Source organism: Vanellus vanellus, assembly GCF_965231255.1.
Source record: "Vanellus vanellus genome assembly, chromosome: 3".
Lineage (NCBI taxonomy): Eukaryota > Metazoa > Chordata > Aves > Charadriiformes > Charadriidae > Vanellus > Vanellus vanellus.
The window spans coordinates 47003798-47029107 of record NC_138907.1 but is presented as its reverse complement, the minus strand read 5'-3'; the positions used below and the strand labels follow the sequence as shown (position 1 = coordinate 47029107).

At 40.1% G+C, this 25310-nt stretch overlaps 1 protein-coding gene across 1 annotated transcript in view; it reads right to left on the bottom strand.

Annotated features, from left to right (window-relative positions):
• EGLN1 (egl-9 family hypoxia inducible factor 1) overlaps nucleotides 1-25310 on the bottom strand; it is a 37257-nt gene that overhangs the window by 6662 nt on the left and 5285 nt on the right. The window contains exon 2 of the mRNA XM_082480599.1: nucleotides 2113-2232. Within this exon, the coding sequence (XP_082336725.1) occupies nucleotides 2113-2232 (120 nt within the window). The remainder of the gene's footprint in view (nucleotides 1-2112; nucleotides 2233-25310) is intronic.

The window sequence follows — 25310 nt, the reverse complement described above, 5'->3', positions numbered from 1 at the left end:
TAGATTTCATTTAACAAAACATTTGACACATTTTCACTGCATAATTTCAGAATGCTTGCAAATATTAAACCTCATGTTTAAGTAAAAAAGCTGTGGGTTTAGATTCATTGTTTTTTAGCTGCATTACCTACTCTCAAAAAATGGACAAGACTGACTGAAAATACACAGTTGGCTAAAAACATGCCAATATAAATGAGAGAAACATTGTATTTCACATCCTCATTTCATCCTTCCCCATTAAAGAGATTGTTTCATTCAACAGCAGCGCAAGTTTATGTCATGTTTCTGTGATTAAGATGAGGAAAGACCAGGAAATTTCAAACTAAAGCCTGAATCTGTATTACTCCTGGTCAATTTAGATCTCTTCCAGGCTTTGAAAAAACACTTGGACCTACCTATGCATGTCTAGAAAGCAGCACAAGCAGGTGGGGTTAATTATTTTAAAGTCATATAAACTTCTTCCTACTGAATGTACTGATGCTGCTAAATCTAACTATAGATAGCCACCGTAGGCCTTCATGGGAAAGTCATAGCAGTGCAAGTAGTAACAAGGTAAATTAATAAAAATGACTTTTTTAATCGTGATCTAAATCAGCGAACAAGGAGTGACAATTCAGATAAATTTGTACTCCTAGAGTTTGAGCTTCTTTCTTTGCTAACCAATATACTTGGTAATATATTAGTTTGTAATTTAAAATATATTTTGCAGGAAATTAAATACTTTTGTTCATAAATTAAATATCCAGCCAGTAAAATCTTTCTCAGTTATTGTGAAAATGCAATTGCCTTGACTTCTACACTCTAGTGTGTATTCATTTTTTTTTTCCAGGAGAGAAGCTGTAAATCAACTAAAAATGCTCCAGAGCTGCATTTTAAGATGTTCAGTCCAACCAGTGCATTTACTTGTGAAGATGGCAAAAAAGGCTAATAATTTATTTTCTAATTGAAAGATCAAATTTGACATTTCAAAGAGCAAGTCAGAAACAGAAAGCTCCAAGTGCACCCATTTCTGACTCAACTTTCCGATCTACCAGTTTTATGTATGTTATCAGTCTCATTGTCTCATCCAGCTCTTACAAGAAGTAGATAGCACTGAAGAAAAGAAAATTAAAAAAAAAAAAAAAAAAAGAGAAAGGAAAAGAAAAACTCTCCACTGTAACCAGTTTTATCTGTATCTGGTGCACCCAATTCACAGAAACTGACTGCTTACATGCTCTTCCACTTGCCAATTCCTAGGTATGATGGAATTATCAGTAGTTTTATCTTATTTTTCGTATACAATAAGAAGAAACTTCTCCATAGCTAACTGCACAGCTACCAAGGAATAAACAAAGCTATCGTTGCATTACTCTCTCATACTTTCAGTATAGCCAGTTACTACATCCATTCTTCAAATTTATCTAATCCCACTGAATCGCTACGAAAATCCTTATTAAAACTTACTTTATCATAGTCACTACATCTACGGAGTAGTCACTGGTAGTAAATTCTTAGACCACTCGAGCTGTGTTATAAATCCGTCTCTATTCTACACCCTGCATCTGTATGATACCAAGACTTGTGCTGCTTTGAACTACAGTGATATAGCAATAACCGTAATACTTCCGCTCCCAAGCTACAGCACCTTTCTTTTCATAAGCATACTCAATTAAGTAATCTAGTTGCACAAACAATAAATTCAAGATTCAACATAAATATAAGGAGAAATAAACTAAAAGCAATTATCTTCCAAATATTCTTTATTCGCTTTGTGTATGTTTGCAGGGGGGTGATTATCATACAAATAACATACAGTAAGTTGCATAATTAGGTATTTATGAAATTGGATACTAGCAGATACTTATATGTACAGTTAAGAAATGTACATGAAAAACACGCAACTTTCCTTCAGTCTCACTGTCAAGGAGGTGCTGCTCGCATCATTTAAAACCTTGAAAACAAATGTCCCATCTCTGTCTGCTCTCACTAATTGCAGAACAAGCAGGGCAAAGGATAACCACAGTTAAGAACACAACTTCAGCACAGAAATAAGGAGATGAACAAAGACCTGTAGCAAAGGTGCATTAGCAAGTATACTTAAAAAAAAAAAGTTACAGAAAAATTATTGCATACCTTGGCATCCCAGTCTTTATTAAGATAATATATACATGTAACACATCTTCCGTCTCCATTTGGATTATCAACATGGCGCACGTATCCCGTTCCATTGCCTGGATAACAAGCCACCATAGCCTAGAGTCAAAGAATCGAACAGGATAATTGATTTTATCTGTGGGGAAAAATGCTACATTTTATCTGTATTAATTCTTAAGTAATTCATACATAAGCAATAGAAAAATTGAACTAGAAATAATGGGAAAGATTTTTTTTTCGATCTGTGTTTTCTTTCTAGTTAAAAACTGGTTTTGAACACAAACAGATGTCTACAACAGTGGCATGAAACACACTGAGAGGAACAATTAATTTAGGTATGGAAGGTGGGCTGCTCCCATGTTGTGACTAATCTTTCAGAATTCCCTCCCTTGAATGAAATACAAGAGAGGAAAAGTGTCTTGTGCATGATTAAGTAGCATCTGCTTCTCCTTGTGACAAGAACACTCGTTTTCCAGACTCAAGTTCACAGACAGCTGTCTTTTCATCTTTTTTTTTTTCTTCTGTGTTTCTAATGCAAATAATTCCTTCTCAAAAAGTAGTACGAAACACTATTTTGAAGAGACTTTTTAGACAAGACCATTAGCCCATCTTACTAAATCACTCCAAATGCATTCTTGGGCTTGTGTTTTGTCCTGTACATCGGAGGTCTTTGAACCTTTGTTGAAACAAGCCTGCATGTACAACAAAAACATCCTTTTTCGTCAAGAAGTGAGAAATTGAAACCAGACACGGAACAGCAATCTGCAATAACCTTCTGACATCAAACGATTCCCAGTACAGTAGTATACTTAACTTCTCATGCTGCACTTAGCTCAGCTGACTTGAAAGACCACTAGAAGGTGGTTTGGGTTTTGAGTCCTCAGACATGCGGATGTACCTGTGGAACAAACTGGCCCTCTTGCTAGCAGATGGTCTGATTAACTTGATTAGCTATCAGTCTGCATGGCCGGTTTGTTGTATGGCATAGTCCCGTATCTTTATGCATTTGCTGGAAATCATAATAGTTTCAGGTTTTTGAAAGGGATCAGAACAAAGTTTTCCAGGCCAAGTCATCCACTGCCACCACAGTACTCGGATGTCTGTACTGACAATATACTTTCAGCAAAAAGTTGTATCATGAACAGCAAAAATAAAAAGCAAAAAAATTAGTTTCTACTGACTATCTAATATGCTACTAGCCTCAATCAATATCTGCCATCTAAAACAACCCCAAAACTTTTAAATGCAATCATTCCTGACTAGATTTAGCCTGGTTCAGTTACAATTTAAAGTTAGACTTCCAGATTTCAAACTCTTTCACCTAAAAGATAAAAAAATAGTTTTCCAAATAAAGTGTTAACTGTGAAAACGTAACCCATCAGATTAAAAGTACTTCAAATCAACTGTTTCAGTACATTTTTTGCTTTATGCTGATAATTTTAACACCCCCCCTCTTTTAAATGTTAACAAATAAAGCTTTCTACAGTTTACCCTACTTGCAAGAAACTGTGCTTTGAGCAGGCTGAGAAACAGTTTAAAGCACTTGCAGTTCAATCGGTAAGATATTTGTATATCACATATAAGCAGAATGGATTTCGCTATAGCAGCATACATTTTAAATCTCTATCTCCGTATATACTGTACTAACAGAAGAAGCAATTTCTTGGTAGCTTCTTCTAGGCAAAAATAAGAATATAGTATTTGCCAAATAGTACAATAGCACTGTGGCTATAAAAAAAACCCTAAAAATTAAGACAAACTTCACACAAGATGAAAGTGACTACACTGCATGAAAAGTACTCAAAACTACAAAACTAAAATACACTCGTAATTTTGAGATCAGACACTTCAGCTTCTCAATCCCTTTACTGTAATCATAGTGTAGTCATCATTACAGGTCTCACATTATGTAAACTTATTACGAGTATCAAGTAATGTGACCTAATATTTGGCAAAGCCATTACTTATCAGTTTTGCTGCAGGAAGATAAACCCACAAAAATCAAAACAGTAAGTTAAAGATACCAAATAATGTAATAAGGGTTCTGTAATTTCCTTTCTTAAGGAGAAAAAAGGAACAAAAGCAAAGCTGGGCTGGAAGAGGAAGATATTTGGTTTCCACCAAACACCAACCCCCTTGAAAAAAAACCTCCATGTACCACTTAAAACCTATCAAGCTCTCACAGAGCATGACCAGTGCTGTGAGCAAATCCAGATCCAATCCTCTATCATTCCTAAAAAAAGCAAAATTATGATTTAAGAGGTTTTGCTGCGAAGTATGATGTAAGTTAAACCCCAAAGTTAGTTGTTGCTCAACATCTGCATGAAACAGTTACTAAAACTCATTCAGAATGAAGAAAACATTGAGATTGAGTAGCTGGAGCAATGTCAGTTCTCACTAAAATCACTTGGGGTTAGACTCAGGTATGAAAAGGTCTTCATGCATGTAAATGACAAATAGCTCTCACTGAGCTAAAAAACCTAGTGTTGAAAGTTCAGGGCAGTTCCCAGGTCTCTCTGGGCAATACAGGGTTTTTTGCAAGGGCACACTTGCTTGCCATCTGTTCCTCAAAAAGATACTTTTGCAGTTAGAGAAGCATAAATTGGCATCCTATTGCTATAGTTTCCTTTATAAGGTGCTGAAATGGGTACTTGTTCTCTTTGCTGAAAGGAAAACTAGAAAAGAATCTTTAACATCAATGTTGCTGAATAAAAAGAGGACCAGCAGCACTCTTCGGAAAGTCTGGGGAAACGCCAGTTGCCATCAACTTAACATAAAGAGCAGCCATATTCAAATTCAGTGTCAGAAGCTTCTCATACAATCACTTGAGCCTAAAATACTGTCAATGTATTAAAAAAAAAAAAGCCCTTGTTTTTTTACTTCAGAGCCCAAAAGTTCTGCTGTCATTAATTCCAAGAGACGAGAAAACAGTTTTGCTGCGATAACTTATCTAATATGTATTTGTTATAACAGTAAGAATGACTCAGCCTTTAGCAGCAAATTGGAAAGCAAACAAATTCACCAGTCAGCCGGTGTAGCATAATATACATTGCTTTTGCCAGTTAGTGTGACAATTCCCTCTCTCCAATTGAACTATGACAAGGAAAGTCACAAAATGTAACAAATTACAAGGCATGGGAAATATATTGCTTTGTGAAACAATACAAAGTGATTTCGTGTCAAATTGTCATGTACTGCAAGATGACTTGCATGGAAAGGACAAAAAAGTGACCCAGCTAAATAATGAAATCACATATTTTTTTTGTTGTTGTTTTACCACTTTACAGCACACATAAGCTAGCAAATACATGTGTGTCAGTGAAAGGGAAAATTTTGGGTTTGTGGCTTTTTTTTTTTTTTTAACACTGTTAATGGCAGTTAAAAGCGTCAGGCATTTGAGACCAGAATGTCCAAAATTCCCTAGCATTTTAGACTACGAACAATGAAGTTATTAGCTCTCCAAAATTGAGAGCTACTTGTCTCATCAGTTCTCTCATAAAAATAATCGACGAATTCAACTCAAGGGATTACTCGCACTTTCTTAATAGAAAATGAGATCTCTCCTTTTGTGCTTCTTGGGCATTACAATTTTCAAGCATTCAGTACTCTTAATTTCTGCAAAGAATATACTTAAACCTCACGCTGGGTTTGTTCACCCACTGGATTCCTTGGCAAACACTTTTAATACTAACCTTCTTTAACCCGAGAGCGTTCTCTTGCAGGCTGAGCACTCATGCCGAGCGCATGAGCGCTGTCCTGAGATACCCTCTGGAATTCGTGAGTAATCGAGAAAGCACGAAGGCGCCCTCACCACGCTGCAATCCGCCCAACTTGTGTCTATCAAACCCAAGTATCAAACCCAAGTACGGCTTAAGAAGCTGCTGATCGCTCATTCACATACAGATGTTCTACTTGCAAATGTTTACCTCTGGAAAATTAACTTTAGGCTACCAGTCCAAACGAGCAACATTAAGTTGTTGAACAGAAGAACTAATTGAAATCAGAGATTTTTTGCTAAGCATCCACATGCTTAGTGTGTCAGCCATTATTCTAATTAGCAATTAAATGCGCGAGGGTAACATCAAAGGGAATAATCCACAGTCCACAGTTTTGTTCAGGATGTAAAGAGCCATCAGCTAAGACATTTAACCCTGGGAGGCACAGCACTTCAGTGCAGCAGAAAACGTGAGTTCAGTTAAGAGTAGACTCCATCCTATTCACAGAGAAGTATGACAGCCTCACCCATATATAAAGAAGGAAAACTTGCAGATAAACAGACTGAAGCTTTTTCCTCTGTCCTCTCCATTCCTCTCACAGCTGGATACCTGCAAGTTTAGGTATTGCTCCTTAAGAAAAGGAAGCAATAATAGCAAACTCTTAGGAAAGAGGAAAATACCAGTTTTATGACAATATAAAATTCCTTAAGGGGGGGGGAAAAACAACCCCAAACCACAAGCATAAAATGGAGAGAGGACGGGTGTTCTGTCATATTAATTTATTAATGTGAAATAACGTTATTGTTTAGCTCAGACTAAAGAAAGCTGCATCAGTCAAGGAGATGTCACTTTTGCTGTTTGCTGAAGGAACTGCAAATCTCAGTGAGCAAAACAAGATGTCTAAATGCAAGACCGACGACTTCCTACCCAAATTTATCAGATGCTCTCACAAAGACTTCCCTGGAAATCCTTGGCATGGGTCAAGCAAAAAAAAAAAAAAAAAAAAAAAAACCAACAAAACAAAACACACCCACCCCAAAACTGCCACTGGAATGAAGAACCAAAGAAAAGAAGAAAAAGAAAAAGGTCTGACCTGTCCCTGTGTGAAGTATTTCTAGTTAAAGAATTTGTTCATCCCTGATAAACAACAGTCCGGAGGAAATACATTTCAGTTTAAGCACATGTCGCACTAAGATTTTTTACAAGGTGTACAAAACAACAATCAAACTGAAGGAAAAAAGACTGTATTGGTTCTACCTTGAATGAGCATAGTCAAGATCACTAACTCAAACATGCTAATGTGGTACAACTCAGCTTGGATTCACAGTCTCCTCCTGCAGATTCTCCACAGAGACAGAAACTTGCAACATGAAGAAAATATCAACCGGGAATAAACTCCTGTCAGCCTTACCCAAAACAGAGGAAGCTGAAGGGGGTAAATTAAACTCTTTGGGACACAGCTAATCCAAGTATTTCAATACTAACTTTAATCTGAGTAAAACTTAATGCTGGTATCCTCCACCATCCAGTAGGCAAGGCTAGAGAACCAAGCGTTCACAGAAGTCACCACTGAAACTAGAAATGCTGGGGAGAAATACTAGCACCTGCAAAGATTCTTTCATTAAAAAACAGGCCTCTCAATCACTGTCAACTGGAGAATCTGGAAGAGGGAAGCAATCTACTGCTTAGTGGCTAAAAAATTAAATAGTGCAGTACTTCACGTGTCCCCAAGAGAGAATGGGAATCTGTAAATTTGAGTTAGAAGCTAACATAAGGGACAGACACATTGCAGCAGCTTTGAATCATTTATCTTTAAGACCTCCCTTCTAATACTAAGTTACCTCTATCACCATCCAATTTGTCTACTAGCAAAGGAGTATTTTCTGTTGCATTTTAGCTGCAGATTAAAACAAACCAACCCCAACTACTCCAAATACCAGCTATTTGGGTCACCTTCTGGCAAGCACAGAGTAAAGCTCCTCTTCTAGGAAAAAAACAACTGAAGGCAAGGACAACAAGTGGGTCACCCCAGGCTGGGGTGACCGCTCTCCTGTGGCTGCTGAAAGTAGCAGCGGAAGTTCTAAGAGGAACGTAGGCTTGGCAAAGCCACCAGCTCTCCAGCTGGTACAGGGAAGGCAAACTGAACTGAGAACAGAGATGAAAAATGAACTCAGATAGGAAGGGAGAGAGGAAAAACGGAGAGCTGACACAGCTTCTTACACTATAAATAGAATCAACACATAGCTCTACGTACATGGTTTGTCTTCTGTGAGCAGCCCAGAAACAAATGGTAACCCAACCTACCTCACTCCTTGCCAGGTCTTTCAATGCAATGGCCAATGCAAGATTTCTAATTGCTTTGACAGAACCATACTTTTTCATAAGCATACAAAATCAACCAACATAACATACCATCAAAAGTTTGGCACAAAAGATTAATACTTTCACTACATTGCTTATTTCTAACTTGCCAATCAAACGTTAATTTCTCAGACTAAAGTTCAGATAAAGCTTTGCCAACCCGGCAGTTCAGTGGCAGGCTCTTCAACTTCTCTTCAAATTAAGTCACTGCTTTGCTCATGTCTTTGGTTTTAAGCGGTTTACCTGCTTACAACATCCATTTCACATTCTAATAAACTAACACAAATCAGAAGGCCAAAACTGTCACGCTGGTTCAGCGACTGTGTTCAGCCCAGCACTCTAGGGCCAGAAATCCACATAGAGTTTGAATTTAAGCCAAACACCTTGAACGTAACCAAGGTGCCACTCAGCAAACAAGCTCAGGTGTTGTTTTTTTTTTTTTTTTTGCTGTGGCTGCATAAAGTTTGGTACTCCTCCTTTGCCCTTCAATTCTAATTGCGCTCAACAGCAAGATGACAAAGTTGATTTCTAAATACCATGCCTTTCAGTCATGCATGAGTATTGGCTCTAAGAAACGTTCACGAGCTTTTGCACTGCTGAAGAAACCTGCATACAGATAACGACAATTCATCCATTTTTCCAAATGGCACAGAATAAAGCAGAACTGCAGTTGGTTAAGTCTGCAAAGTTCGGGAAATGGGATGTGTTCACACCTCAATGAATAAATCTAATAAATAGAAGACTTGCATAGGAAAGAGAAGCTCCCATGAAACTATTGAACAAGAGCCACTAACCTGGGGCAGATGGTGGAGATTCTCACCACAGGGACAGAACGTATCTCAAAAGGTGAGCAGATGAGCGACTGAAACCAGTGTTATAGACAGACGTAACAGGAAAACCTAAAATACGCTTCCTAACTCACAGCTGAAGTCCTGCAGCTCCCAATGAGCCCACTACTAAACTGAGATAACAACATTTAAACATTAACGAGGTTCTGTCTGCTCTCCTATACCTGAGCTTGTAAAGTTGCAAGTCTCAAATCTCCAAAAGCAAAAAGAACAGACAGCTGAGCCAGCTTAAAAGCTTCAGGGGAAAAAAAAAAAGTAAAGATTGTATCTTTCTTAATAGTTAATGCACTGGCATTTTCCAGGCTGCTAGCCAAGTTAGGTAGGACATGCCTGTTCTCAAAATTGTGTCAGTTTAACCAAAAGGTGCTGTTTTAAATTAACTCAATCAGTGAAACCAATGCAAATACCCTTGCAGTCCTTCAATCTTATGGAGGCCTAGCTCCCATGAACTTAATTTAGCTGCTTATTAAAAAAATAAATTAGGAAAATAAAAACAGGTTCAAATTTTAAAAAGTATACAGAGACTTGTGCACTGGCTTAAGCAGGATATTAAAAAAAAGAAAAGTTTATCTAATGCATCTCTGAATATAAACAATGTCTTCAAGCCTAAACCACCTGCATTCTGCAAAAGAAGATTTAATATGAGCACATCCAACCTACGTTAGTGCTTCAAAGCACCAATAGTTCCCCTAAGGTTCTGATAGTTTTAGTACAAACTTAAAAAAAATGTCAACAGCCTAGAACAAACAAACAAAAAGATCCCCAGATATACCTAATTCAGTCTTCCCAAAGAAGGTAGATGAAAAGCACTATCACCAGGGTCAGAAAGTTCTCTCTTCAAAGCCTAGGAGCAAACACAACATTCGACTTTGCAGCTGAGAAGAGTTTGAAATATACTTTGATTTGTGTCAACCTAAATCTGTCTACATTATGATTAAGTAAGCTGACCAATACACTTCACATTCAAATAACTGTTGAATAACATAAATTGTGTTTGTAGAATTGGCTGGCCTCCATGGATAACTCCCCATTCCTTCCAAGAGAAGCAGACTGGTGACTCAGTGTTTCGGCACTGTACAAAAATTTGACAGAGAAATAAGTCAATCACCACAAATTGTCTGTTTTTAATTTAACATTCTAAATACTTTGAAATAAATAATATCATTTAGAAAGCAAGTACTTTGAAACTTTTTTCCCCCCAAGATGGGGCAGAACATTCGGCTCTCGCATGAGACAAGTCAACTTACTAGTTTCATCACTGACCATTCAGAAAAAGCGTAGGGAAGCAACATTTTAAGAACTAAAAATAACACTAAAATTACAACAGTGCACTAAAATAGTAAGAAGTTAAGTCTCATATTCAGCTACATCACTTAAAATATATTCTGACAGTAGTTTGTGCACACCACATTTTCAGAGCCAACCACACGACATCAGCAGGCACACTGATGATGACACATGAAAAAGCGTGGTTACCTATTTTAAGATTATTACATACAATCACTGAATTTCTTTAGCTGTGCAAGATCTATTGGATAAACTGAACTTACATTGCCTTAAAAATAAAGCATGCACACTAGTCCAAACTAAAGCTGGAGACTTTTTCTACTTCTTTATACCAGGAGAGGCTGGGGAGGAAGAAACCCCAAGGATTAAAGGCAGGCAAGGGGTGGTTGGTTTTTGTTTTTATTTTTAAAAAAAATCTCACTGTAATAGCTGTGAAAGCGAATGGTTGAAAGATCTGGCTTTTCAAGAACATCACTTATCACTACCCATTCTTTCCCCAAAACTATACATACTGAGAAGCCTGGAACTTCTTCCCTATAGAAGATAAGAAATTGCACATGCTAGTTTTGCTAAATACTAGGATATCGCTCTCTAAAAAAAAAAAAAAAAAAAAAAAAAGAGAGACTGATCTTAATTATTTCACTTCTTTCTTAAAACTAATTTTGTTTCTGGTTTAAGGAGCAAAATAACCACATAACTGATGAAATTTAGCTTTCAGGAAAGATATCTTTATACAAATTTGAATGTTGTGCAACTGCATAGTAATAAGATTGCATATTTAATACCATGGTTAGCCAGATACTTGAAGCTACTTGTGTACTCTTAAGTATCTTAACTTTACTGCATTCACTTGAACATTTACTAAAGCGCCCAAGTCAAGGTCTCAGCTACCACCTCTGGATTTTAACCACACAAAGATTTACTGCCATAAACAGTATGTTGAGGAAAATTATTTTTAAAATAGTTTTTAATGATATTTGCAAAGGGACATACAAGATTCAGCATGCCTACAGCCTTCCAAACTTGACACCATACACTATAGCATTCACTCCCACTATTAGAGTCCAGACAATTCTTTGAAATTATTCATAAATTAAAAAAAAAAAAAAAACAAATAACCATGCACTGAAATGCTAATAGACAAAGCACTGCTTTAATCTATATTAATGCTACCCAAAAGCCTGACAGAGGTTTAAAGCCAAACAGCAACAAACAGCCTGTAATATGATTTCAAATCACCTACAATTTAAATCCAAGAAATGCTGACTCTGCCCATACTGCTTTTTATGGGCTTTCACACATAAACTGTCTCCATCCAAGCCCTTCTTTACAATCCCACCACCACACTGTAACAGGGCCTCTCTCCCAGCTGGTATAAACAACACTTGGGGTTTTTTTGGTTTTAACCAGATCACCCAGTGTATCCAGTTCAAACGTAAGCAGGCATTATACAAATCTACTGGTGTTTCAGCTGTGTCGGGCTCCCATCAGTGCCTGCTGAAAGCCTGGAGGAACAGCTGTGGCCACACAGAGTTAAGGGCTGACCACAAACACCAGGAGCAGGACTGCTGAAGTCGGCATGTGAGTCAGAGAAGTGACTCCAAAATCCACCCCTTCCATATACGTCCCAGCAGAGCTAGCCACGTTATTTCAGGTTAAGGAGGCGACCGGGAGGCTGCGCCGGCTCGGTGCAACAGCTGGAGGAGGGCAGCTCAGGCATGCCATGTATTTGCTCTGGGAGTACATGGCCATGTGAGCACGAGAAAGATCTGAATGTTCCCAACACTGGCTCCAGGCAGCAAGTAACACCTGAGGAAACTGCACATCCTTGTCCAGCCGACACAAAAGCCCCACCATCATTTTAAACACCAATTCAGCTGACTCTACAGTAAATTTACACTTATGACAGCAACAAGATCATCTTTACGTTAGGACAAAGCAAAGAGCAGAGCTCCCTGGTGCTGCCAACAGGCACAGCACCCTCCCCATTGGTCACAATCACTTATGCCCCAGGAGACCAGCATGTTGGAAAAAACATATCACCCTCATGCCTTGGAAAAAACAAAACATGCTGCGTTACCAACTATTAATTGATTAAAAGGAGCCCATCTGGTTTGTTCCAAGTCTGTTTATACTTGGCATTAGGCAATTGCTATGAAAGCAACCAGTCCAGGCAAAAAAAAAAAAGTTACCTACTTTCCCCCTTGCCACTATTTCAATAACAAAAATGTTTTATATATTCATCACATTATTCACCCGTCCTAAAAGGTGAGTAGGCTTCTCCACAGACCGGTCCTTTTCTATGAACAACAACTAAAATACCTGTTGATGCTATCTGCCAAGGTTCCTGTCAAGCACCATTGCTCTGACTGTCTAACTCGACAAGCATCATGGTTAGAAGTAGGATGCTAACCTCAAACTCTGCTCTAAATATCAGAAGGTGGCAGAACCAAAACTCCACACAAAGGGATGACGTAAGAAGAAACGCAGTAAGTGTATGAAACCTGATATTGAGGGGAACAAGAAGAAAGCCCCTCTGAAGCAACTTGTCAATGAGATCTTTTCCCTCTTTTAAGACATTCAGAATAGCACAGAACCAGGACCTCTCTCCCCAGTTGCCCACACAGAAATTTAGAAATCCTAACACTGGCTCAGTTAGCATGCAGCCAGTACTTACATACTCTTAAACCTTCTTAAAAGCACTGCATTTAGTGAAAAAGGGAAGCACACTGTTCCACATCCCACTCAGAAATGATGGATTTCAGGACATAACATTCTCTCATGTTTCTGCAAAAAGGTTTTTCTGTCTGTCCCTAAGAATCCAATCAGCAGGAACTTTTCTGGTAAATCAAAGGAGAGTTAGGACTTTACAATCCACCACAGTCACTGGGGAGAGATTGCAGGGATTAGCAATAGTAGCCTAGATCTGGGGTGTCATGTCAGATCACAAGGACTGTTCCACAGGACATATTTATGCAACCTACAAGCAAGATCTGCAGACCTTAAGTTTTATTTTTGAAAGCCTGTTCCCAGCTTTAAGTTGTGACAGAAAAAAAAAAAAAAAAAAAGCAAGAACATAATTGATGAGAAACTCTGCCTCAGTCTGTGAACACCCTGAAACAACTCAAGGATATGAACTCCTCATCATCGTAAGCAACAGCAGTGGAAATTACTGGTGGACAGATGATGTACAGTAAAACAAAAGGAAGATGAAGAAAGAAGCAGACACCAGAAGGAATAGCAGCACTGACAAAAGTCTGCATTACCAGAAGGGGGAAAATAATGCTGCATACCATGAGAACTAAGGAACAAGTGAAACAACAATCAATTCTGCAAAATACTAGATTGCAGATTTCTATACAAGAAATCAACTCCCCCTTCAAGTCAGCAGGCAACCACTTCAGATTTCAGAGTTGGCAGAAGTATATTTTTTCAGCCGTAGACAATATTTTAAAATTAGATTTTTATATCATTACTGAAAATAAACAACACATCTTCTAAAACATGTTTTAAAACGTGTATCTATTATTGTACACTAACAGCGGATATTAGTTTCTGAACAGGAGACAGCATTTCAGGAAGCTATCCATGGGCAGCCAACCGATTTACTAACTTCTGTTACGTGCAGTAGACAGCCCTGTATCTTACACTAAACATACTACAGATACCAGAACTCACTTTGTATCCTAAGACTTCCCCTGATCTGAGATGTGCAACCAAAGAAGAAGAAAACCAATTCTGAAGCCAGAGAAAGGCTGAAGGGAAGGAGAGGGAGGAAGAGGAGGAGCGGGTAAGAACCCGTGGATGGTAGAGGCACCTGCCAAATATGCGCTGCGATAATGAAGGGAGCAAGTTCCACAGCATGGGTTTGAATTGCGACTGCCCTGCTACTAACCCCATGAAATCAAGCTGTAAGCACTAACGACCGAGATGCCCCATCAGGCCTCAGCTATAATTGCTTTTCTGTGTTCTCCAGTCCCTTAATCAGCCGCACTACAAAACATCTCGGACATCAGAGGTTACTGTCAGCACACAGAATTGCAACTGAAAATAAGAAAAAAAAGCCATTGCTCCACGCACAGCACAGTACTATTGTGGTCGTAGCCATCCACTGTGTGCAGAAGGCCTCTCACACAATCTGTCTCCCAGATAAAATGTTCACATGGAGTGGCCTTGCAAAAAGCTAACTAGAAACAAACAAAAAAAGTAAATTCATATTGCAGGTACTTTAACAATAGACAACTGCAGTGTTCCTAACAAAATTCTTCCATTAGTTCCAAACAGAATTAACTTATTTTATGTTTTAAATAATCACCTAGGTTTTGCTGGGGGTAGGTACACACAGAATTATTATATACGAAGATTTAACTTATATTTAATTATAAATTATTCAGAGAAAGCGTTGTTTTTGCATTGTATATTCATATTAGCAAAATGGATTTCAAGTCTACAGGCAGTAACACATCACAGTATTATCTGGTTGCTTAAAAACGGTTTAAAACTGAATTCACAAATAGGAAAACAACAGAGCTTCGGGATGGAATCTGAACACACCACAGCCCAGGATGCTCAAGAGGAGCCAGGAGCATACCATGGCAGCTGGGAAGGACAACAGCACCCCAGGCTGCACTACCAGGAGCAGAGCCTGTAGATTGAAGGAGGTGACGATCCCCCTCACCCAGCACTTGCTGGTCCCCAGCCTGGACCTCTGCACGGGGCTCTTCTAGGGGCAGAGCTTTGCATCTGCCCCTGCTGATCTCCATGAGGCTGCTCTCGGCCCATGCCTCCGGCCCATCTGTATCTCTCTGAATGGCAGCTCTGCCGTAAAGCATATCGACTGGTCCCCCAGCTCGGCACGCACACAAACCCTCAAGTGCCAGTAAAAAGACTGTATTTTAGTCTCAGGATCAATACAAGCAATACTATGCAGCTATCAGCAAGACTACTGAAAATGACTCCAGAAAACAAGAATTTTCTTCCTGTGTAAAGACAACCTCAATTAAGGGTTCCAAAGCCAAGATAACTCTTCCTTGCAAATGAAGGACAGCTGGTGAAAAAAAAAAAAGTATAAGGAGCTTTTCAAAGAGAGAAACCTCAAAGGAACTCCACTTTCCTATCACTGGCAAATTTTGTTCTCCACCAAGCCCCCAAATAATTCCTTCACTCCCTCTGGAAAGCTGCAGGGGAAGAGTGTTTCGGAATTTTCCCCTCATTCTAAGGCAATTTTTCTCTGGGGTTTCCCTACAGAGTTATTACCAGTTGAACCGTAGAAGCTGAAGCCTCGATGGTGAGGAAGGGTCAGTTCTTACTAGCTTTGTCTTTCAATGGATGTACCTTCAAAGTAGCAGGATGTGTGTTTAGAAAGATTAAAAGGCACAGTAAAAAGTAAACGTCAGATAAAACACCTCTGCAACATCCATGTTGCTACATGAGAAGACAAACTGAAAATATAGGTAGTTGATATTATCTTCATCTACATCTCTTGTCCTGTAGAGGATTATTATTTTCCACGTCTGCAAGGCTCTTTATAAAGTTATAGGACTAAACAGGCAAAAATAATGTATGTTTATGTTACTAATACCTATACAGCCTACAATATAATTTTGGCATAGCCTTTGGCTCATGAGAGAGACCACTCCTGTTTTCTATTTTTGCTGAGGAAAAAGACAAAGTCAGGACTCCAGTCTAGGAACTCCTGTGTTGCTCTTGAGTCTGTGCCAGGTGTTAAGAGGCCTTCGGGAGTCACTACATGTCATTTTCTCCAAGCTATAATGGAGATCAAATAAAAATTTACTTGAGGCATTAATTTTAATGCAAAAATTAGACATTTTTACCTATAAAGCATTTTAAGCATGGATCTTACTCCTGAGGCATTCCAAAGTACTGGAACAGGCAAAGCAAATAGCAATAAAATAGTAAATTGCAGTAGGAATTTCACTACAGCAACCTAACCTCCTTGCAGTGAAAAATGAGTTACCAGCATGATCCCCACAGGACCTGTACTTCCCAGACATGACCTGGAAAAAGGAGGTGAGCAGCAGAGTGGCAATGTTTACATGCAATATGGATATATGTTGTGGAATCCATCCTAGCCCTCACTGCAGAAAGATGCACAGAAGGGTAAAATGATACCAAGTGCCTGGACAACAGAATGGCAGGTGAAATTCAGTAAAGAGTAAGCGCAAAGGAATACTCTCCGGGCAGGGGAGGGGGGGGTTCCTTATACACAGTTAAGCCTTCTAAACTGGATAGCATCACTTCAGGAACAAAATGTAGCAAATTCAAGCAGTTCTCCTAAGAACGTCATCTCAGCACAGCAGCAGAGGTAACTAAACTGTCATAAATCACTAGACACAAGGCACAACACTATGCCAGCATTCAAATTCGTGATGTACTCATCCATTAATACTGTAATTCTGGTTGCCTTAAAGAGGGATTAGCAGAACCAGAAAGGCAAAAGCTGCACAGAAGGGCAGCAGGAATGACCAGAAATGTGGAATGGTTACCCACCTGAAGAAATACTAAAAAGACTACAATTCTTGGGTTTAAGTGGGAAAGAGCATCTGCTGAAAAATATATGGAAGAAAATGCCAGACTTCTACAAACATAAAAAGCAAAACTACTAGGAAATGAGTTTTCACAATACAGAGTCTAGAAGACATTGAAATCACCAGGCAGTAGGTTTTAAACAAAAGGAAGTTCCTTTTCCATCTAATCAAACTGTGGGACTCGTTACAGGATGTTGCAGAGGCCAAAAGTACAAATGACTTTTAAAACAAGATTACATAAATTAATGGCCAATATGTCCATCCATCTGTGCTTATTATGAGCCACGGTCCAGATACAACCTCTGGCTCAGAGTTCCTGAATTGCCAGAAGACAGATGATCTATAAGAGCATCAGTTTATATACATTTCAAAGCTTCATATGCACACCAGTTATTGACTATTTACAACAAATACATAATAGCATGAACATAGATCACAAATACTTGCATGAAACAGACATCCGATAAGGAAGAAGTCCCACCTAGCAAATAAGAAGAAGGCAACTTGGTAGAAACTGAAACTAATTAGCCAGAGTGCAAAAACAGTTTAAGTTTTGAGCAGAGTGGGTCATCAGCATTTGAACAGTAACAATGGCTGGTTTATCTCTGTTTCACTGCAATTTTTGTTTTTTAATTTTTTTACAGTAAGACTGGATACTCTTCAAAAACACAAAGCTTTAACCTACAATTCAGGGATGGTATAGCATCTGGTTTGTACAGAAGGTCACTTCAGATGAGCACAACTCCATCTGGCTTCAATTTGCGACTAGATACAGGGCACGGATGGGCAAATTGGCGTTTCCAGAGAGGCATGCGGCTCTTATCTTTCAAACACAGTCCTCGCAGGGGATAGCCCATCGACAGGGTGCCTGCAACTGCTGAATACCCAGCAGAGAGTGGCAACCGAGGCAAGCCCAGTCCCCTGCATCCCTGCCAGGGGCAGCCCACCTCTCGGCACCTGCTCCTTCTCCCTGTGTTCAACAGCAAAGGAGGCCACTGCTGCGGACCAAGGTCTCCAGGGGAGCACAGGCCGGAGCAGCAAGTATGCGTGGGGAATACAGATGAAAGAAAAATAGCTAAAAGTTAAGCTGGGGGTGAGGATCGTAACTTGAGAGCTATAGATTTTTGATTTATACAACAGCCTGACAAAATACGAGCCTGACTCTCACCTGTTCAAAATTTGCTACATAAAATCAAGTAAAAATATGGGTAGTTTGTGACTGAAACAGCATATTTCACTTTTCTGTCTGTCTAGCAAAGAACGGATAGCTATCCCTGGTGCACTATACCCTTTCTATCTAGAAGGGGTCCCAAAATAATATATAACTTTAAAATAATTTTGGAGACAAAGTATGAGCCCCCTATAGATAAATAATGGATTTTAATTTCTTAAACTTCTGCTTAAAATCAGTCTTGTGAGGTGTACATGTGTTTTAAATCAGCAAGCTATCCTAGGACATGACTGCATAATGGGCATGTGCACACACGAACCATAAAACAGGCAACATTGGAGAAAACAGTGAAGAGGCAGCAGCACAGACTGCAGTACAAGTGATCACCCAGATGACCAAAAGAGATTAATCCAAGCCAGGAATACTTCAAACTGTTACATTGCTTACATATGCAACCACAATGTTCTTTTAAGAAGCAAACGAGCAGAAGTCTGTCTTCCTACTAGTGGTCACTTCACTCAGAGATACAATAAGCAGGACTTACTGACTGTGCCATTACTGGAAAAAAACTATTTTAACAAACTGAAGAATTGGCTTATTTTGTATCTCCTTCACTCCAAACAACAGTATTTTTTTTTCCACGGGAGGGCTGAGTTTGGCAGACACCTCTGGAGATCACCTGGTGCAGCCTCCTGCTCAGAGCTGGGTCACCCTCAGCAGGTAGGTGACCAGCAGTTGGGTGTTGAGTATCTCCAAGCATGGGAGACTCCACAATCTCTCTGGCAACCTCCTTCTCCATTTGATCATAGTGGAAAAAGCATTTCTTACATTTAAATAGAATTTCTTGCATTTCAGTGGGCCCACTGCCTCATCATTGGGCGCTACTGAGGAGAGCCTGACTCCCTCTTCTTCACTCCAGCCATCAGGTACCTGTACACACTGGTACGGTCCCCCTACACCTTCTCGTCTCCAGCATAAGCAGCCCCAGCTCTCTGAGCCTCTCCCCACAGGACCTGAATATTATAAAGCGGGCTACTGACTGGCTGATGCTCTGTCATATTGGCCCAAAGGAGACACAAAGAAGGTTAAGCGAAACAGAGGTACGATTAGCCAACATCTATTTCGCTGGGCATCATATAATATGCCAGCTGAAACTGAGTCAGTTCAAGATGCCCTTATCAACTGGCCACAGTTTCCTTTCTCACAGCAGTGAGGCTGTGTGCCAGCTGCCTGAACAACAATGCCGCAACCGCTGGAACTGGAAGGGCCCGATGCCTTCAGCCCAGCACAGACCACACGCTGATCGAATACAGCAGAAGCTGTTGAGGGAGCTTGGCATCCACAGTGAGGATTAGCTGCTTGAACAGATGCTTGAACAGGACAGACAGCAGCAACAAGAAAGATATGCTATTAACCAACTATGAAGGAAACCTTTCACGTGCTGCATCCCTGGACTTCTTCACAGCGCAGAGAACTTAAACATACGAGGATTTCTGCCTCAAAATTAGTATGGACCAGGTTTTTGATCTATAGCAATTTAAATTCCACAATACCACAACAGTGAGGTTAGTCTATTATTGTAACTTTTTGTTTCAATTTGCCTAGTAACTTCAGGACTGTTCTAACTATATAGCTGCAGCCTTCCAAACTATGCAAGCAGGAAGATAACAGACCCTGGCACACCAGAAGGTCAGCAAGCCACAACAAGAGTATGCCCAGCAGAGAAACCTACAGCCTCTCCCACTTCACCAAGAATTTCCAGCTATCAACAGAACAAAACGATGTGAATTGACAATGCAAGCTCCTCCTGTAAACAGATTTACAATATCTTTATATAAAAAAAACTAACCAAGTAAATACACATAACCCCTTCAAGCCTTCAGCCAGTTTATTGCATTTTAAAACTTCTCTGATAACCAACACAATTCCTCCACCCTATTAGGACGAAAAGGGAGAATAGCTTCCTGAACTCCCTCACTGCGTTCACCTTTGTATCACTTTCAACATAATGCTTGTTTTTGCTGAAACAAGGCAAGGCAGTCTCAGGCTTTGCCCTCACGGCAGCACACTGGGGCCACACAGCAGCATCTCCTCAAAGCTGTACATCATTTGTACAGCTTGGTCAAACTATGGGCTCTGACCCTAAATTAATGTGTAAAATTAATCCTCGGGTATAAAATAGTCTTTTTCATTAGGCCCCATTAATTAGCCTACAGGTATGGCCTTCATCTCTTCGTTAGAGCACTATGCACACAACATATACAAAACCACCCCCCACATGACGTCCATATAGACGTGCAGGCACGCACATTTCTACCCGGTTCCTATTTATAACATTATATGTTAACAAAAATACTCTTGAGTAGTTTTAAGTTAAATACCAAAGAACAAGAAAATCTTCAAGTGTAAGCAGCTGTTACGTGCGTAAAAGCATTGCTCTATTTTTGACAGACACTGCCCTGGAACAGCGAGTGAATTTGCTTTCAACCCGAAGTGTATGACTGCCACTTACCAACTAATTCTGGCACAAGCCTGCACTGAAAATGTGCTTGATCAGCTATCGTTAACCAACGATCTTCAGAAACTGGAAGAAGTTTACAAGGATTTAAGAAGCACCAAAATGACTTTTTCGAAAGGCCACAAAGACCAGCATTAGCCCTCCTTTTGAACGGTCTAAGTAGTAAGTCTCAAATGTGGAAGACAAAAAGGGTATCATAAATCATGATTACTCTGTTTAGTAGTAGCTGCACAGTCAAATAACTTTACCGTTCTGTTCACTGAAAATACTGTTTTCAAAAAACTGTTTCCTTAGTGTAGTGTAAAAAACATATCAATGATTACAGATCTTGTATTGACATATTCTGAGTAAGATTATTTCCAAACAATTGCACAGTCCTTGGATTGTCCAGTCACCCCCTTACTGTAAAGTAACAAAATGCAGAAGCACAAGAGACATGGAGCCCCACGGGCATCCTGTTGAAGAATCAACTTAACACACTCAACAACAGTCCCAAACTGAATTTTGAACCGAAAAATAGCTGTGTCAGTACAAGAGTTCTCCAAAGAGCCTAAAGAAAACCAATTTAGTTTCTGGATGGGCAAGCAACTTTTGGTCTATACAGACTATCCATTTCCCTTTCATAAAACAAGTTTCCTTTCCGCTGCAGCAGAAAGCCTTCAAGTAAACTACATACATACATACCTACAGGCACATACACACGTACTAGCACTCCATACAGAACAACATGGTAGCAACTAGAAAGACAGTATTTTGCAAAACACCACAACTGAATTACAAACTTCATAAATGCAGGTAAATACCACGAAAGAGAACAACATGCTGCCGATTTACTTGCAGGAATTACCTTGCAACCTATTCAGAAATTAAGCACTATCTAGAAAAGGGGAAAACATTTCTCAAACACCCAGCCAAGGTTACTGATACAACCAACCAAGAGATTTGAGGAGAACTGCTGCTCAGACAGTCCTATGACTTGGCAGGACATCACTTCCAAGGAATTTCAGTCCAAGAGGCCACCAGCAAGGGAAGCCAGCTCTTCCTCTCAAGCTGTACAGCTATGATGAGAAGCATCCCGCTTGATTTTTGGGCGGTATTGAATCAAGCCCATTCTGCGCAGGACAGACAGCATAGCACATGAAAGCAGCAACACAGTCAGAAAATCATTGATACCACTGACAGGAAAAAATGAAATTAATTACCCACAGCATACTGAAATCACTGATGTGCACATACCACAAGGCTACGGGTTCCTAATCTCCAGAACAGCAACAACTCAAAAACTAACTGCAGTTACACAGTCAAAAATGACTGGGGAAAAAGCATGCAACATACTGGTCCAGAAATCCTAATGCACCACAGAACAGATTGAAAACAGGACAAGAAAAGTGCAATAGTACTGAAATCGCCCATTTCAGACAGAGCCCCTGAAGCAGAACAAGTGCTGGACCTGGCACAAGGGGATGTGGCAGAGCAGGGACCTTCCTTACCAGCAGCAGCCAGCAGCACACAGTAGCAAGTTGCAGCACGGTCTTCATCGCAGAGGATGCCAGTCCAGCTCTGTCTTGGATCAGTGAAACCAAGAATGTCTATGGTGCTAATAAAACTCTAGAATAATGGATAGGCACAGCCAACAAGCATAAGAAGTCCAGCTAGTACGTTGGTTTTGAAGCAGGGGCAGGGGTCAGATGAGGGAAAAAAAAAATAATCAGTTTTCATTTGGAGAAAATATTTTTTTCCCTGTGCATGTTACATAGGATCACATGGTGGGTAAACCAGCAAAGCTTCTGTATAAAACTGCCACAAGGAAGATCCTGGGAGGACAGAAGAATGCACTTCTGATGGGCAGAATGGAGTTTCACACTGAATATCGAAGAACAAAGAAAAGAAAGGTGAAGAAAGAAAAAAAATACCCAGCTAGCAAAGATTTCTTAAACTGTGTTCAAATTTTCACAGGCAAATTTTGGAATAATCAGTCCTTAAGTGTTAAACTAAGGCTGTAGCTTGGCAAACACTTTGAGCTGGCATAAATTTGCATTGCTGCTGAAAGAAAGTTTCACCATCTGCCAGTCCCCTGTGCCAGCACAAACATCTGAACACTGAACCAGGAGCACTTCTTCTGCCAGTTTATTTTTCAGATGGATCAGTTCCCCAGACCAGTTCACAGGATGGCCATGTAAATACTTGTGCTGGCAAAGATGTGTGACTACTTCTCCAGCAACACCAGACGAAAGCGTTCATTGAACCACAGCCTAAGACACAGGGGTATGAAGAAGTTCCTAGCAGTCACAGGTGGTGCTCCCCACCTTCAAATACACTATATTCATACCACACTTTAAAGTTACAATCGCCACACAGCTGCCCCTCAGAAACTAGTGTATCTTTGTAATTTCCTCTAGTAGGAGCACATGCCAGAATCTCAGCAACGTTAACATTTTCATTTTCACTGGCCATAAACAAATGTCTTTTCTGGATGCTGTGCTTCTCGATCAAAAGATCATCGGCATTAGAGATAACAGACAGCCTTTTGATCACCTGTTCTGTTTGGGACTCAAAATGCTTGTACATGAGGAACAACAAATGAAACTACTCATCGCATGTCAGGGCTCTACTCCAACAGGGATTTAAGAACTGTGGGCTGCTGAGTATCCATGAATCACCATACAATCCTTCACTGACCAGCACACTCACCTAGAAGAGAACACCTTCACCAACAGAAACATCCCTGTCAGGAACAGAATCAATAAGGATAAGCATCAGTCGTATTCTATACCAAGGTCAGGCAACTCAAGTGAGTATTGGGAGACTGAGAGAGATCTAGCCACACTTTCCCAGAATGCAACGACAAATTTGAACCCATACTGTCATCCATTAGGAACCAATTAGATCAGCAAGTTTTCTACCATGAAATAAACTCAAGGTGTGATAGCGAAATAAATCCCCAGAATGATACAGAAGGATCTCTGTAACCAGGCATGGTATAAGCAATTGAGGGAAAGCTCCCCACTTTACAGACGTTCATCAGCCCGGATCCCCAGCTGCAGCTCTTGGGTCCTCTGATCAGAGCGCGACTCACCTGAGTTGCAGCAGAGCACCGCACTCGCCTCTGTGCTCTCTTTCCTTCTACTGGTGTTTTGCCACCATCATCACTTTCCTGTACCTGCTTTGTTGCCGAGTCCTTATTCTCTACCCCTTATTTTCATCTGTCATCTGATTGCCGTACACGCTCACGGTTATATTTTGCAGAACAAGATATAGCAGGAAAAACATCCAGAAAACTTGCTGGGGTCTCCTGTATGCTACTTTAAACAGCACCTGCAAAATTCAGACTTAACCTATCCTCCCTCCCACATTCCCTCTGCCCCCTTTCAGTGCTATGGGTGCTGACAGCTTCAGCTCCATCAGCTGATTACTGCTCCTTAGTCACATTTCTCTTACCTTGGTAACATTGATCCAACATTTTTGTAGGAAAGCTGCAACAGAAATAAATGGCCAGAGCAGAGTGCCTCTTCTTTCCAGTTTATAGAAAAGCTAACAGCAGAGTATGAGAAACCCCACTCACTCTCAGAGGACTGTTTTCTAAAGGAGCATTACTAACTTTGAAAGAAGCTAATTTAACAGGGCACAATTGGACTAATCTGAATCCAAAGCCCCCTAGGTGTCCAGGAAACTCCAAGACGCTTTAGTGTGCAGAATCATATTGAAAACTGATGAGCACCCAGGGAATTATAAGCAGCAGGTAAAGTAGTTACAATAAGGTCAGTTTATTTTGAGATTGGAGGCAGGGAGAGAGTAAGAGATAAGCAATTATGTAATTCAACAATTTCAAGAAAAAGCAGAAAAGCAGGCTTGTGTAGCTAATAGAGCAAATTTTTAAGCCACTGGTGGCTGAGAAGCAGCAGCTGCCACTGGCCTACTGGTAGAGACAGGAGAGCATTAAAATGCAGCAATTTGAACTGTAGGTCTTCTGATAGGTTACAAGGAGTAGGAATAAAACAAAACTAAAGGTATGTAACAGGGACTGTAAAACTGTCTATTCTATTTCCTACCAATAAAAGGCACGGGGTAGGGTTAGGAGATGGGTGGCGCTGAGTGCGATGGGAACGGAAGCAGGAACAGCTGATAGATCAGATGTCCGTTTATACGGTGACTATTAGGAACCCAGTTCATGACTGGGATGTCACAATATTACTGCAATACCAGTAAAGGATGCAAACTTCAGATTTATATGAAGTTTTAGACGATCAGCAGAGTCCAGAATAGGGGAAAAAAGAAACCTAGCAAAAAAAATAATTCCCTTCCCTTAATGCCTTCTCAGCCTCTGCATGGGGAAGAAGGAAAAACCTTCTCAGCTGGGTGAGATTCAGGAGGACTTCATTCCCTGACTTTGACAAGCAGGTTTATATCTCCACTGGCTATTTGAGATAGGACAGGCAGGACACAGAAATATGTGCATGTACAAGTGTTGTAACTGATAAGAGAAAGGAAAAAAAATATTTTGGGAAGAGATGGAAGAAGAAAAACCTAGAAAATAACAGGAAGCAGGAGAAAGACGCCACAGCTCACATACGCAAGTATGTGCCACCATCTGCTATAGAAAAGAAGGAAGCAGAGGCTGGAAAGAAAAAGAGAACAAAAGCAAGGAATGCAGTAAGTCAGGACTTCTAAGATGAGTAACTGGTTAGCCATTCTCTTGTACCTTCCGCTGTACCGTCCATGCACCTCAAA